The sequence below is a fragment of the Neltuma alba genome, unplaced genomic scaffold, assembly GCF_004799145.2.
Source record: "Neltuma alba isolate B1F8T4 unplaced genomic scaffold, ASM479914v2 tig00012375_pilon, whole genome shotgun sequence".
NCBI classification, from domain to species: Eukaryota; Viridiplantae; Streptophyta; class Magnoliopsida; order Fabales; family Fabaceae; genus Neltuma; species Neltuma alba.
This window is the reverse complement of record NW_021636873.1, coordinates 51,583-65,109: the sequence shown is the minus strand read 5'-3', so window position 1 is coordinate 65,109 and position 13,527 is coordinate 51,583. Positions and strand designations below refer to the sequence as shown.

The 13,527-nt window shown below is 37.1% G+C and overlaps 1 protein-coding gene across 1 annotated transcript; it reads left to right on the top strand.

Annotated features, from left to right (window-relative positions):
• Positions 1-955: 955 nt before the first annotated feature.
• Positions 956-12,398, top strand: LOC114726351 (UTP--glucose-1-phosphate uridylyltransferase). Its single transcript, XM_028912934.1, has 21 exons — positions 956-1,185; positions 1,373-1,420; positions 1,584-1,675; positions 1,760-1,850; positions 7,457-7,517; positions 7,609-7,686; positions 7,771-7,821; positions 7,931-8,004; positions 8,786-8,858; positions 8,971-9,028; positions 9,126-9,172; positions 9,255-9,320; positions 9,576-9,608; positions 10,341-10,393; positions 10,491-10,566; positions 10,765-10,821; positions 10,903-10,986; positions 11,338-11,436; positions 11,510-11,614; positions 12,064-12,135; positions 12,263-12,398. The coding sequence occupies exons 1-21, from the start codon at positions 1,103-1,105 to the stop codon at positions 12,287-12,289; spliced, it is 1,428 nt and encodes a 475-aa protein (XP_028768767.1). The 5' UTR covers positions 956-1,102; the 3' UTR covers positions 12,290-12,398.
• Positions 12,399-13,527: the final 1,129 nt, after the last annotated feature.

Below are 13,527 nucleotides of genomic sequence, written 5' to 3'. Positions count from 1 at the left end.
CGTCTTGGCCATATATTGTCTACCTTTTAATACAATTCCAATTTAAGTATGCTTATTAGTTACACAAATTTCAAATAAATTCTTCTAAGAATTATTAATCAACAAATAACTCATTGTTATAAGAAATAGACAAGGTATTACTTTATACTTACCAACAGATAAATAGCGCCGTCAGATCTATAAGATATTACTAAATATTACAACTATTTAGAAAATAAACTTTATATAGCAAAATTAGTAATTAAAATTCCTCAAAATATTCATAATTAATATTATGTTACAAAAATGAATATAATAGGTGAAAATAAAAGGATTACTTCCCTATATAAATATATATATATATATATATTAATTACATGCGCGCACTTAATCTTCGACAGGGAAATTTCCATGTCAATGAAGGGTCATGATTTTTATTTTTTCAATACATATATTATGAATTTTACACTTTCAAGAACCTACATTATGAAAATATAACAAGATCAATGAGCAGAAAATAAAATATTTATGGGGATTATGATTTTAATAAATTAGAAAATAAAATTCAAAATGAGAATTTTTTTTTTGGCTATTCATGGAAGGCAAATCCTATTCAAGACACTGTCAGGTATTAAATGTAAGCACCTCTCCTAATAGAAATTTGAATTTTAGTTTATCATATTATGAGGGATTAGTTCTTTCTATTAGACTTAATATCAGTTGGTAAAATGAGAATTTTTTATTGAATGCGAGGCGAATATTTACTATTTATATTGAAATTGAAATATGAGATGAGCAACAGACGCCTAAGACCAAGCCCGACGTAAGAAAAATAGGGCCCAATCAGGGGACGAGGTAAAAACCATGGGCCGGGCATCGAAGTTTTGAGTTCTTACATTGGCGTGAAACAGGCGCCATTTTAGCGCCTATTATATTCGGCTGCATATTCCCGTGTCCAAGAAATCAAAACCGCCAAACGTCTTGTTTAGTTGTCGATATCTGCGAGCGCCACCACACCCCTCTCTTTCGCTTCTTCTGTACCCTCCCTTCGAACACTCGCTATCCTTACTCTCTCATCTCCACACGTAGCCTTGCATCTTTTCCCTTCGAAGCTTCTACAGCAATGGCCACTGCCGCTCTCAGCCCTGCCGATACGGAGAAGCTCTCCAAGCTCAAATCAGCTGTTGCTGGATTGAGTCAAATCAGGTCTCACGTTTCTTGACTTCAATTATTTCATTCTTCTTCTTCTTCTTTTTGCACATCGCTTCGATCATCTCTTGTTATTGTTACTTGGATCATTTTCGTTGTCAGAAAATTATGCGTGTAAAGCTTGCGATCTCGGATCGCAGGGATTTTCTTTATATCGATTGTTGAATTGTGACGTCTGTTGCAGTGAGAATGAGAAAAATGGATTCATCAACCTCGTGGCTCGCTATCTCAGGTGAATCTCTTGTCAGGAACCTTAGTATCTGTGCCTGCAATTCGTTGATCTCTAGATGTTTCTAGTCTGCCACCGAGCAAATATATTTTGATTTCGAATTTTGTTGATGATACCTTTTTTTCCTTCATTATTCTTCTTCTTCTTTTTTTTCAATGCACTAAAGTGGCGAAGCGCAGCATGTTGAATGGAGTAAGATCCAGACGCCAACTGATGAAGTAGTTGTACCTTACGACAGTTTGACACCGCCTCCTGATGGTAACCATCTTTCTCTGTTTGCTTTTGTGAATTTGATACATCTTAAATTGATATTATCGTTTATAGAAATCAAAATCGATGCAGGTTCATCTGACATTAAGAATCTCTTGGACAAGCTTGTGGTACTGAAGCTTAATGGAGGCTTGGGCACAACTATGGGCTGCACTGGTCCCAAGTAAACATAGTTTGAATAACACACACACACACACACACACACCTTTCATTCTTCTTGTATAGTTTGGACGGCCAGAAGCTTAAGTCAAAATCAAGATTAGCTGTGTGATTAATAATCTCTCTTTTTCTAGCTTGAAAAGAATGCAAGGCTTTTTTACATGTCCTCGATACTTGTTAGAATCGAAGAATTGATTGCAACAGATTTCCTAGCCGTTAGAATCTTATCACTAATTATATGCTCTTTCCTTATTTGTAGACCTAGAATCATGGGTATTAACTATAGATTGATTACCCATTATTATTTCCATTTAATATGATCAGATTTCATGCTCTCAGTAAGAAATCTGATCCCTATTTATGTAATATAGCAATCAGTGGAATAATACACAGAAATATTTAGTTCTTTCCGATATGGTATCAGAGCTTTCGGAAAGAGAAAATGAACAGTGATGAGTTCCCAGCACTCCTCTTTGGACGTCGACCAGTTGGATAGGATGGCCCTTGCGTAAAGATTATATCACTCCCAATTTTTATGAAATACAAGATGCTCATTAAATGATAAAAATAAGAAACTAATCCGCACCACTTCTACAACGCCCGAACCAGGCACAGAAAGGGCCAAATTCGATCGCCCTAATGGCCGGATCATCTCCAATCAGTGAGTCGACATCGACTCACTCCAACCCATCGTCCTCTGAGACGAACACGACCCTCCAGGGAGCAACCATGGCCCCAGAACTCACCGCTGCAAATGAGAATCAACAAACTGTGATAGCGCACAAGCTCAACGGAAGTAACTACCTCCAGTGGTCACAAAGCGTCCTGATGTACCTCCGCGGAAGACGCAGAGAGAAGTATATCAATGGTCAGGCACCACAACTAGCCTCGGATGATCCAAAATTTGATACTTGGTTCGCCAAGAACAATCAAGTGATGACCTGGCTGTGCAATTCCATGACACTGGAAATCAGTGAAGGCTACCTATTAGCGCAGACAGCCCAGGAAATATGGAATGCAGCCAAACGAACCTATTCTTCTATGGACAACACTGCAGCACTGTTTCAACTAAAGAAACAACTTAGAGAACTCAGGCAAGGTACTTTAACGGTAACCCAATACTATAGCTCTCTTATGAGAATATGGCAACAATTAGATTTGTTTGAAGTTCACTCATGGAAATGTTTAGATGATACTCAGTATTACAGAAAGCTAGTTGAAACAGAGAGAACCTATGAGTTCTTGTTAGGACTCAATGACACATTTGAAGAAGTAAGGGGTAGAATCATGGGTCTTAAGCCCATACCCTCACTTTTCGAAGCCTTTAATATGGTGAAATGTGAGGAAAGCAGAAAACAACTCACTCAAACTCCAGTGACCCAAAATGAAGCTTCTGCAATGGCTGTCAAAAGTGGAAACACCACAGACCAGAAACGAAAAAGTGACAAATGGTGTGAACACTGCAACAAAAGAGGTCACACCAAGGAGATTTGCTGGAAGCTGCATGGGAAACCTTCCAATCTGAACAACAGACAAAGAAATGAAAGAAAAAGCTACCATACAGAGAAGAAGGAGGAAGAGGAAGAGAAATTAAGTCCAGAAGAGGTTCAGCTATTGAGGCGAATTCGGGAAACAGACCAGTACTCCAAATGTTAACCTAGTAAAATCATGTAACTCTATAATTGCCCTAAATGCTATGGTGACTAGTGATGATGTATGGATTGTTGATTCTGGGGCCTCAGATCACATGACTGGTAACAAATCTCTATTTAGCAATATTAAACTCTGTCATGAAAACTTGAAAGTAAAAGTAGCAAATGGAATTAGTGCTAAAGTGTGTGGATTAGGAACTGTTGAATTAACTGACTACTTGACCATACATAATGTGTTATATGTGCCAGAGCTCACTTGCAATCTCATTTCTGTAAGCAAACTGACCAAAGGTCAGATTTGTCATGTCCTATTTGATGACAGTGGCTGTATTTTTCAGGATTTAGCCTCGGAGAGGATGATTGGCAAGGCTAAAGAGTGGGATGGACTTTACTACTTCCACAAGAACAATAAGGAAACACACCAAGCTATGATTAGCCACAACACACAAAATAGAGATATTTTACTGTGGCATCATAGGTTAGGCCACCCTAGCTTTGATTATATGAAGCACTTGTTTCCACATCTCTTTAATAAAAAAAGCTCTATTTCTCTTACCTGTGATACTTGTCAATTTGCCAAGCAAACTAGAACCACCTACTCAAAAGAACCATACAGACCCACTGCCCCCTTCACACTTATTCATAGTGACATATGGGGTCCAGCTAAGACAAGGACCCTCTCTAATGCTCGCTGGTTTGTTACTTTTATTGACGATCACACACGAATGACTTGGATCATTTTATTAAAGGAAAAATCTGAGGTTTTTGAAACATTCAAAATTTTTTTTATGTTTGTGAAAAATCAATTTCAGACCACAATCAAAGTTCTTAGAAGTGATAATGCAAAAGAATATTTAAGCAAGGCCTTCAAAGAGTTTCTCGAACAACAAGAAATACATCACCAAACTTCATGTGTTTATACCCCACAGCAAAATGGAGTGGCTGAAAGAAAAAATAGGCATATCTTAGAGGTAACTCGTGCTATTATGTTAGGAAAAAATGTCCCCAATCTGTTTTGGGGAGATGCAGTATTAACATCAGCTTATCTCATAAATATAGTACCCTCTAAAGTCATAGACTTTAAAACACCAGTACAAAAATTACTTGAACATCACCCAAATTCTCCTCTAATAAATCAGTTACCTCCTAAAATTTTTGGGTGTGTTGTGTTTGTGTACAGAAATGAAGGCAAACTCAACTCTAGGGTCGAAAAATGCATTTTCCTAGGCTACTCTCCAACCCAAAAGGGATATAAATGCTACTCTCCCTCTACCAAAACGGTCCACATCACAAAGAATGTTGTGTTTTATGAAGATGATGCTTATTACCCTAAATTACCCATTCAGGAGAACTATGGAGCTGCAGAATGGCTAATCCAAGAACCAGCGACACCCAACAGACCTGAAGAGACACCAAACAGACCTGAAACAATATCAGCTACACCCAACAGACCTGAAGAGACACCAAACAGGCCTGAAACAATACCAGTGACACCAAACAGACCTGAAGAGACAACAAACAGACCTGAAATACCGACAACCAGACTTGAAACAACACTGGAAATACCAAACAGAATTGAAACAATATTTGATATAGTAGAAGCATCTCAAGACAGTAATGAAACTTCACAAAACTCAAACCACAACCATAACGAAGATGAACATACTCTTGAGAATCAAGAATTAAATAACAGCAATTACTCTAATGGAGAATTAGAAGAAAACACTCCCACTACAAGGCATGACCATGACTCCAATCCAAGGTTAGATCTTGAAGAAATGGGATGGCCAATCGGCCTAAGAAAGGGAGTCAGATCCTGCACCCAACATCCCATCCAAAGGTTTGTTTCTTATGGTAATTTGTCAACCAGAATGCAAAACTTTATTGCTAACAGTGCGCAAGTAAAGATACCAGAAACTTTCCAGCAAGCTATGGCTAGCCAGGGATGGAGAAAAGCTGTGGAAGAAGAACTGAGAGCCCTTAATGAAAACCGGACGTGGGATATCACCACATTACCACCAGGAAAGAAGGTAGTGGGATGCAAGTGGGTGTTCACTCCAAAGTACAACCCTGACGGAAGCCTAAACAAATATAAGGCCAGGCTAGTAGCAAAAGGGTACACCCAGACCTATGGAATAGACTATCAAGAAACCTTTGCTCCAGTAGCCAAATTCAACTCTATCAAAATCCTACTCTCGGTGGCTGCCAATCTGGACTGGCCTCTACATCAACTAGACGTGAAGAATGCCTTCCTAAATGGAGACTTGGAGGAGGAAGTGTTTATGGAGATACCAGAAGGGGTACAAAGACTTGAAAATGCCACTAAAGTGTGCAAACTCAGAAAAACTCTATATGGGCTAAAACAATCCCCAAGGGCTTGGTTTGACAGATTTGCAAAGGCGTTGAGAAGGATTGGATACTCACAAGGCCAAGCTGATCACACCCTATTTGTAAGACACAGAAATAAAGGGGTCACCATCCTTATTGTCTACATGGATGACATTGTGATCACAGGGAACGATGAAGAGTCAATAGGATCCCTAAAGAAGGCTCTTGCAAATGAATTCCAAGTAAAAGACCTTGGGCAAATGAGATACTTCCTAGGCATGGAAGTGGCTAGAACTAAGAAAGGAATTAATGTATCCCAACGGAAATATACACTGGACCTTCTCTATGAAACAGGAATGCTTGGAGCTGCACCAAGCGACACCCCGATGGAAACCTTGTGCAATTTAGAAGTCAAGTTAAATGCTACTCCAGTTGACTCTGAGAAATACAGGAGACTAGTAGGGAAACTAATCTACTTGACCCATACACGTCCGGACATAAGTCATGCAGTAGGAGTAGTTAGTCAATTCATGCACCAACCCCAAGAAGAACACATGGATGCAGTTCTCAGAATTCTAAGCTACCTAAAACTCAATCCAGGAAAGGGTATCTTCTTTGAAAAGAACACGAAGAGAAACATAGAAGTTTACACAGATGCTGAGTGCTGACCATGGAAGATCCCTAGAGAACAGGAGGTCCACTACAGGATATTGTACCTATGTGTGGGGAAACTTGGTAACATGGAGAAGCAAGAAACAACATGTGGTGTCAAGAAGCAGTGCCGAGTTAGAGTTGAGAGCTGTAGCCCTTGGTGTATGTGAAGGGATATGGATCACTAGACTCTTAAAGGAACTGAAAATCACCTATGAAGGACCATTACACTTATGGTGTGACAACAAGGTGAGTATAGAAATGACTAAGAATCCTGTCTATCATGATAGAACCAAACATGTGGAAATTGACAGACACTTCATTAAAGAGAAAGTAGAAGAGGGCATCATAAATTTGTCTTACATCAAGTCATCAAGCCAAATTGCTGATATAATGACAAAACCCCTAGCTAGAGTCCAGTTTGAAAATCTTCGAAGCAAGCTGGGGATGCTAGACATTTACTCTCCAGCTTGAGGGGGAGTGTTAGAATCGAAGAATTGATCGCAACAGATTTCCTAGCTGTTAGAATCTTATCACTAATTATATGCTCTTTCCTTATTTGTAGACCTAGAATCATGGGTATTAACTATAGATTGATTACCCATTATTACCCATTATTATTTCCATTTAATATGATCAGATTTCATGCCCTCTGTAAGAAATCTGATCCCTATTTATGTAATATAGCAATCAGTGGAATAATATACAGAAATATTCAGTTCTTTCCGATAATACTTAAACTTATAGCCTGCAGCCCTATAATACTAAATAGAGTGAGCGTGGAAATTTTCAGAGAAACGGTATGTCTCCATTTACAAAATCATCGTAAATTTCTGTCCGCATAATGATCATTAGAAACGATGGGGATGTAACGTTTAGTCTTGTGGCTCGGATTTAGTGAGGAAGTTTACTTCAATGTAAATTAGTTTGGTTGTTTTTTCCCCCTGATGTCACCATTTATGATGGCCTATAATTGCAGATCTGTCATTGAAGTTCGTGATGGGTTGACATTTCTTGATTTGATTGTCATCCAAATTGAGGTTAGTTTTTAGTCCTTCCTTGCAAGAAATTTTTTGTTCCCTTGTTTTCTTCATCAAGCGTCCTTTCCTCTGATGACTCTTATCATTATAGAACCTCAATAACAAGTACGGAAGCAGCGTTCCTCTGCTTCTGATGAACTCTTTCAATACTCATGATGACACTCTCAAGGTGCTTGGTCCTCACCTCTAACCCTCTTGTTTGTGTAGAATTCTGAACAGAATTATGTAAACTGACCACGTTTTCTTTTTGTAGATTGTTGAAAAATATAAAAACTCGAACATTGAAATCCATACTTTTAACCAGGTTTGTTCTGACACTCGCTGGCCTTTTGCTGTAATATTTCCTGGATTCTCGGGACCTAGGTTTAATTTATTGTGTGGACTTAGCTTTCTCATTCCTCAAATTTTTGCAGAGCCAATATCCCCGATTGGTTATTGATGATTTTTTGCCATTGCCATCCAAAGGGAAAACAGGCAGAGATGGGTGGTATGACCTCATTTGTGCATTCTGTTTCTTTTATATTATTCCGGTGTTTTGATTTGTGTTGCTAGAAGTATATCTGAGTTGAATTAGCCTCAATTGAAAATAACAGGTGGATAATTTAAGTCCGAAGCACTCTGTGAAATAATGCTAGTGAATGGGATTTATCTTATGTGACGCTCGGAATTTGTGCATCCCTAAATCATTATGGTTGTGCAAATTTTTTTAATGGTGATTCTGTTGATACATCTTATCAAACCACTTGGCCAATTTATGGATCTGAGAATCGTGTTTGTTTAATGTCAAAACATTTTCATTCATATTCTTCCTTGGAAATGAGTGTTATCACAAGATTTTTTTGGTTTTTTATCTTCATGAATGGTTGAAGTGTTCTGCATGTGGCTACCTTTTTGGTTATTCACAAGAACCATGGGAATTAATTTGATAAAGAGAGCAACAATATTGATGCAGTGGTTTCTAACGTTAGACCTAATATTGAATATTGAGTGCTTAATTAGTCACTATTCTCAGTTTAAATACATTTATTAAAGGTAATATGTGTTCATGTAACAATTTGGATCAATTGCAATTATATAATGTAATTCACTCTCCAGTATCATTTTGTACACCTAAGCTATCTATCTCTCTTTGTCCTTCTTTTTAATGGTATTGATCTAGACTTTGGTTTAGATTTTCCAGTGGGGCACAATTCCAAGACTAAAAGCTTGAGCATGTCAACGTTAATAGACTTTCAAGTTTGACTTATGAATAATTCATTGATTCATAGGTACCCTCCTGGCCACGGGGATGTCTTCGCATCACTATCAAACAGTGGCAAACTTGATGCTCTTTTATCAGAGGTTGACACTAGAAATCAACCTATTTGCTGCGGGACTTTGTTGTTTTTGTTAGTAATTATTGTCATGGTCTTATTGTTTGTGTGTTTTATTTCTTTTCTTTGTTGTTTTACAGGGTAAGGAGTATGTGTTCGTTGCCAATTCTGATAACTTGGGTGCCATAGTTGACTTGAGTATCCTTACATAAGTCTTTATTTTGGTCATATATCTCATTAATTACCCATGAAAAGCATCTTTAGCGCCATCAGTATCCTTAACTAGTTCATTTAGAAATCTTAAATCATTTGATCCAGAACAAGAATGAATACTGTATGGAGGTAAAGAGAGATTGTCAATGTGAAATAACTTCTTCTCATCATCGGACTTAGCATCATTTCTACATAATTTTATGTTACACAGGTCACTCCAAAAACATTGGCTGATGTGAAGGGTGGCACTTTGATCTCTTACGAAGGAAGGGTTCAGGCATGTATCCGTCACTGATTCATTTCTTCCTGACGTAGATTTGTTTCAATAACTCTCAGAACTGAGTATCGGAAATTTTCACCAAAACCTCCTTTTATCAACTTCCATGTGTTTATTATTCATCCAGAATCTGACCTATCCTGCTGCCCTTTCTTTGGCTTGTGTCCCTTGAAAGAAAATATATGAAAAGTGAGATTGATAAAGATCCAATACATCAGCATCAAATGATATTTTATCTCTCATTTTGTGATGCAGCTCTTGGAAATCGCACAAGTCCCAAATGAGCACGTAAGCTACTATGCCTGTATCTTTTCTTCTTTTTTGGGCAATACAATGAAGTCCTAGAAACTAAGTTGAGGAGGAGGAGGAGGAGAAGTGGTAGACCAAGTCCCCGTAGGATCAGTGCTCCTGCTACTGAAGCCATGGGGGCCCCTATCTCTGCACTGATGCACTCATAGCCTGTCTTATCTTTCGAGGATATCCTGCTGTCCCCCTCCCCCTCACACTAGTGTGGGCAATTGTAAAATTATGTAGTATTTGGTTAAAAATAATAAAGCTATGAAGATTACAGAATATGGTAAACTTATTGCCTTTTTCACATCAATGTGTTATGTCATTGACATGATTGATTTTAAATAATTACTGCCTCCGATCCTAAATATAAGAATTAGTTTGTAGTGTAACTATGTATCTATTAAAAAGCAATCCATTACAGTTTATAATAAATTTCACTTAAGATTATTGATTGCACCATAAGACATACTACTTCTGGTCCTAAATATAAGAGCTCGTTTGTAATGTAATTTTTATTATAGACTGTAATGGATTGTTGTTTAGTAGATACATAGTTGAATGGAAAGCTGTCATCTCTCAATTAAATTTTGTTAGGAAAGAGAATTATCATCCAAGCTTCTCTTGTCCTTTTCATTAGGTGGGACATGATTGTTGATAGATGGCAAGTATGATGGAGAATAATTTCCCTGCTTATGCCATTAACCTATGATGTTTCTACTTGTGCAGGTCAATGAATTCAAGTCAATAGAGAAATTCAAAATTTTCAACACAAATAACTTGTAAGTTATCCTAACTTCTAGGCTCTTAGCTGTTGCTCTGATTGTTATAGAATTGATACTCCCGTGGGGTAGTACTTACAAAGCATATGATCTGCAGGTGGGTGAACTTAAAAGCAATTAAGAGGCTTGTTAAAGCTGAAGCTCTTAAGATGGAAATTATTCCCAATCCCAAGGTGAAAATTGATCTTTTGCAAGAAATAGCTTAAGCTTAATTTTCTTATGGTTTTTTACAATTTTACCCCTTTTTTGGGGTGGGCGGTTTTTTTTTTTGGTTTTTTTTGGGGGGGGGTTGTTCCCTATATTGGTTAGACATTTGTGTTTGGACACGACATTCAGGTTGAAAATTGCTGATAAACTTATTTGGGCTTTAGGAAGTTGATGGAGTGAAAGTTCTTCAGTTGGAAACTGCAGCTGGTGCAGCAATAAGGGTAATTCATGTTGCTACCATGCTGTTAAACAGTTAATGTTGAGACATTTCTGGTGCTCATATTTTCATGTCTTTTTATCAGTTCTTTGACAGGGCTATTGGGATAAATGTGCCTCGATCTCGATTCCTTCCAGTGAAGGCAACTTCAGATTTGCTTCTTGTCCAGGTGATAAATCTTTCTGTATTATGATATCACCTCCGGTCCTAATTATAAGAGCTAGTTGACTAATTTGAGAAAATTAAGAAAATAAGTTAGTTATTTGTAATAAATATGTGTTGTCTTTTCTAAAATATCCTTATTAATCAAGTGTATTGGTAAGAACTACTATTATTAGAAGGACTATCTTAGGAAAAATGTATAAATATGAGAGACAAAGTAGATTGAGGTTTTATATTTAGGACCAAACTAAAAGTAAAAAAAGGTCCTATATTAAGGACCGGAGGTAATACTATATATGGGAACTTATAGGCTGATTTGAGGCTTTTGTCTAACGCTAGTAGTTGTCCTGTGTTACAGTCAGATCTTTACACCTTGGAAGATGGCTTTGTCATCCAGAACAAAGCTAGGGCAAATCCAGCAAACCCTTCAATTGAATTGGGGCCAGAATTTAAGAAGGTGAAGATTAGCATTACTACTTATTTGTCTTTGTTGGTTACAACGATATTCATTTTCCCAGTTTCCTTGACAGGTTAGCGACTTCTTGAGGCGGTTCAAGTCAATTCCTAGCATTGTTAATCTTGACAGTCTTAAAGTGGCTGGCGATGTATGGTTTGGAGCAGGTGTTACCCTCAAGGTATAAAGTATAATCCTTCTATGTTGAGTAGTTTTTTTCTTAAAGATTTTCTTTGCTTAATGTAAAAATTCTAAGTTAATAATCATTTGAAAACTAGTCTGTTACTGCTGGAATGCCTAAATAATTTTTAAGTCTCAGCCTCTGATATGATTTCCGTTGGGCTTTGGGTAAGAGATGTTGCATGGCAGCTGTCCTAATTCCCACGTTCAAATTTGTATTCTAATTAGTTGAGCAGCGAATACAAGAAACCTCATTGCTTATGTATTCATAAGTATTCTACAAGCTATAATGAAAGTTTGGGTTCTTCTATGACCCCAGGATTGTTTCAGATGTTGTCAAAAATATAAAATTATGATCTCCGATCAGTGTTTTGGAATATTCTTTTAAAAGGAAAAAAAAAATCTTACAATCTTACATCTGACATTTGTCTTTCTGGTGCTGCTTCACAGGGTAAAGTGAGTGTCATTGCAAAACCGGGAGTGAAGCTGGAAATACCAGACGGAGCTGTACTCGCAGATAAGGTTTTTCACTAAATATATGCTCCCCCCCCCCTTCCCTTATGAGTAAAGAATGCGTGCTATGTGTGCTTGTTTTTAACCACAAGGTTATTATTCTGAGCAGGCGTAATGGTTGAATTTCTGTTTGCAGGAGATTAATGGCCCTGAGGATCTTTGAGCAAGCTGCTTGGATCAAGGTGTATCCAACTATATACATACAATCTTGACCGTATATGCTATTTCACTTAGTGTATTGCTGCAAGTTTGGTAGGAAAATAAATTTTTGGAGGGGGGGAAAAAAAAAACAAAGGTGAGGACGCCCGAACGTTTAGATTTGCTTGCATTGAGGTGCATCCGACGACATGTGATGTTGACGGTATATGTTATGTGTAGTGCTACGAGTTTGATAGAAAAAATAATAAAAGAATGGCTGTTGTCCTTGATTTGATTCTGTCTGAGGTCTGAACTTTTAGATCTGCTGGTGATCTATGAACAATAAACGCTGGCAAGGAGGCTTGTTGTAGAATCTATGTTGCATCAAAGATTATACCGATGATCAGCCGTAGCAGTTTCAGTGACGCTGTATCTGAAAGTTGAACACATGTATTCTTTTAAAAAACGACAGTGTACTGAAAATAAATCAGGGTAGAATTGCACATTTATATAATAAATTTAATGAGACAAAAAAAGGGTTAATATAGTATTTGTTATTATTTAGATTTTGATTTTTCAAGTTTTAAACTATAGGTTTTCAGGTGTTTATTTTTAAGGACCAATAATAAAAAAAAATTTAATGGAGTAAAACTTACGATTTGAATTTGAGGGACTAAAATTAAAATAAGAAAAAGTTTAAGGAATTAAAATTGTATTAACAGGGAAAAAAATCCTCTGTCATCTAAATTAGTGGAGGAGTACTTTCTTTTGTCCACAAAATCCTGTGCATTTGGGCCAACACGATTATTCATTGGACCCAACCTAAATATAGATCAGCCCAATGATCAGGTGATCTTCCCTGTTGGTCCAACTAGATTGGCCAAATTGTACCTGAAAAGGCACTGGATTCGCCAAACGCCTTTATATGTTTTCTTCTTCTCTTTCAGCCTTACTCTCGACGCAAATAATCAAAATTCAATGTAATCGCAATTGTTCATTCAAAATGACAATTTTCTTACCATTGTTCTTCTGTGAATTTCTATCAGTAAAGTATCATTAGGCAACACCTATCTTCATTCTTTTTTTTAAAAAAAATATTTATTTTTTTATTTGGGTATGAAATTAAATTGTTCTGATTTATAATCATTACTTCACTATCAAGTCCGCGTCTAATGTAATGTGCACATGATGGTACATCATATTTAGTTCTGATGATACATCATATGTATTCTATTACCTAACTCGAGTATGGTTATTTATTTT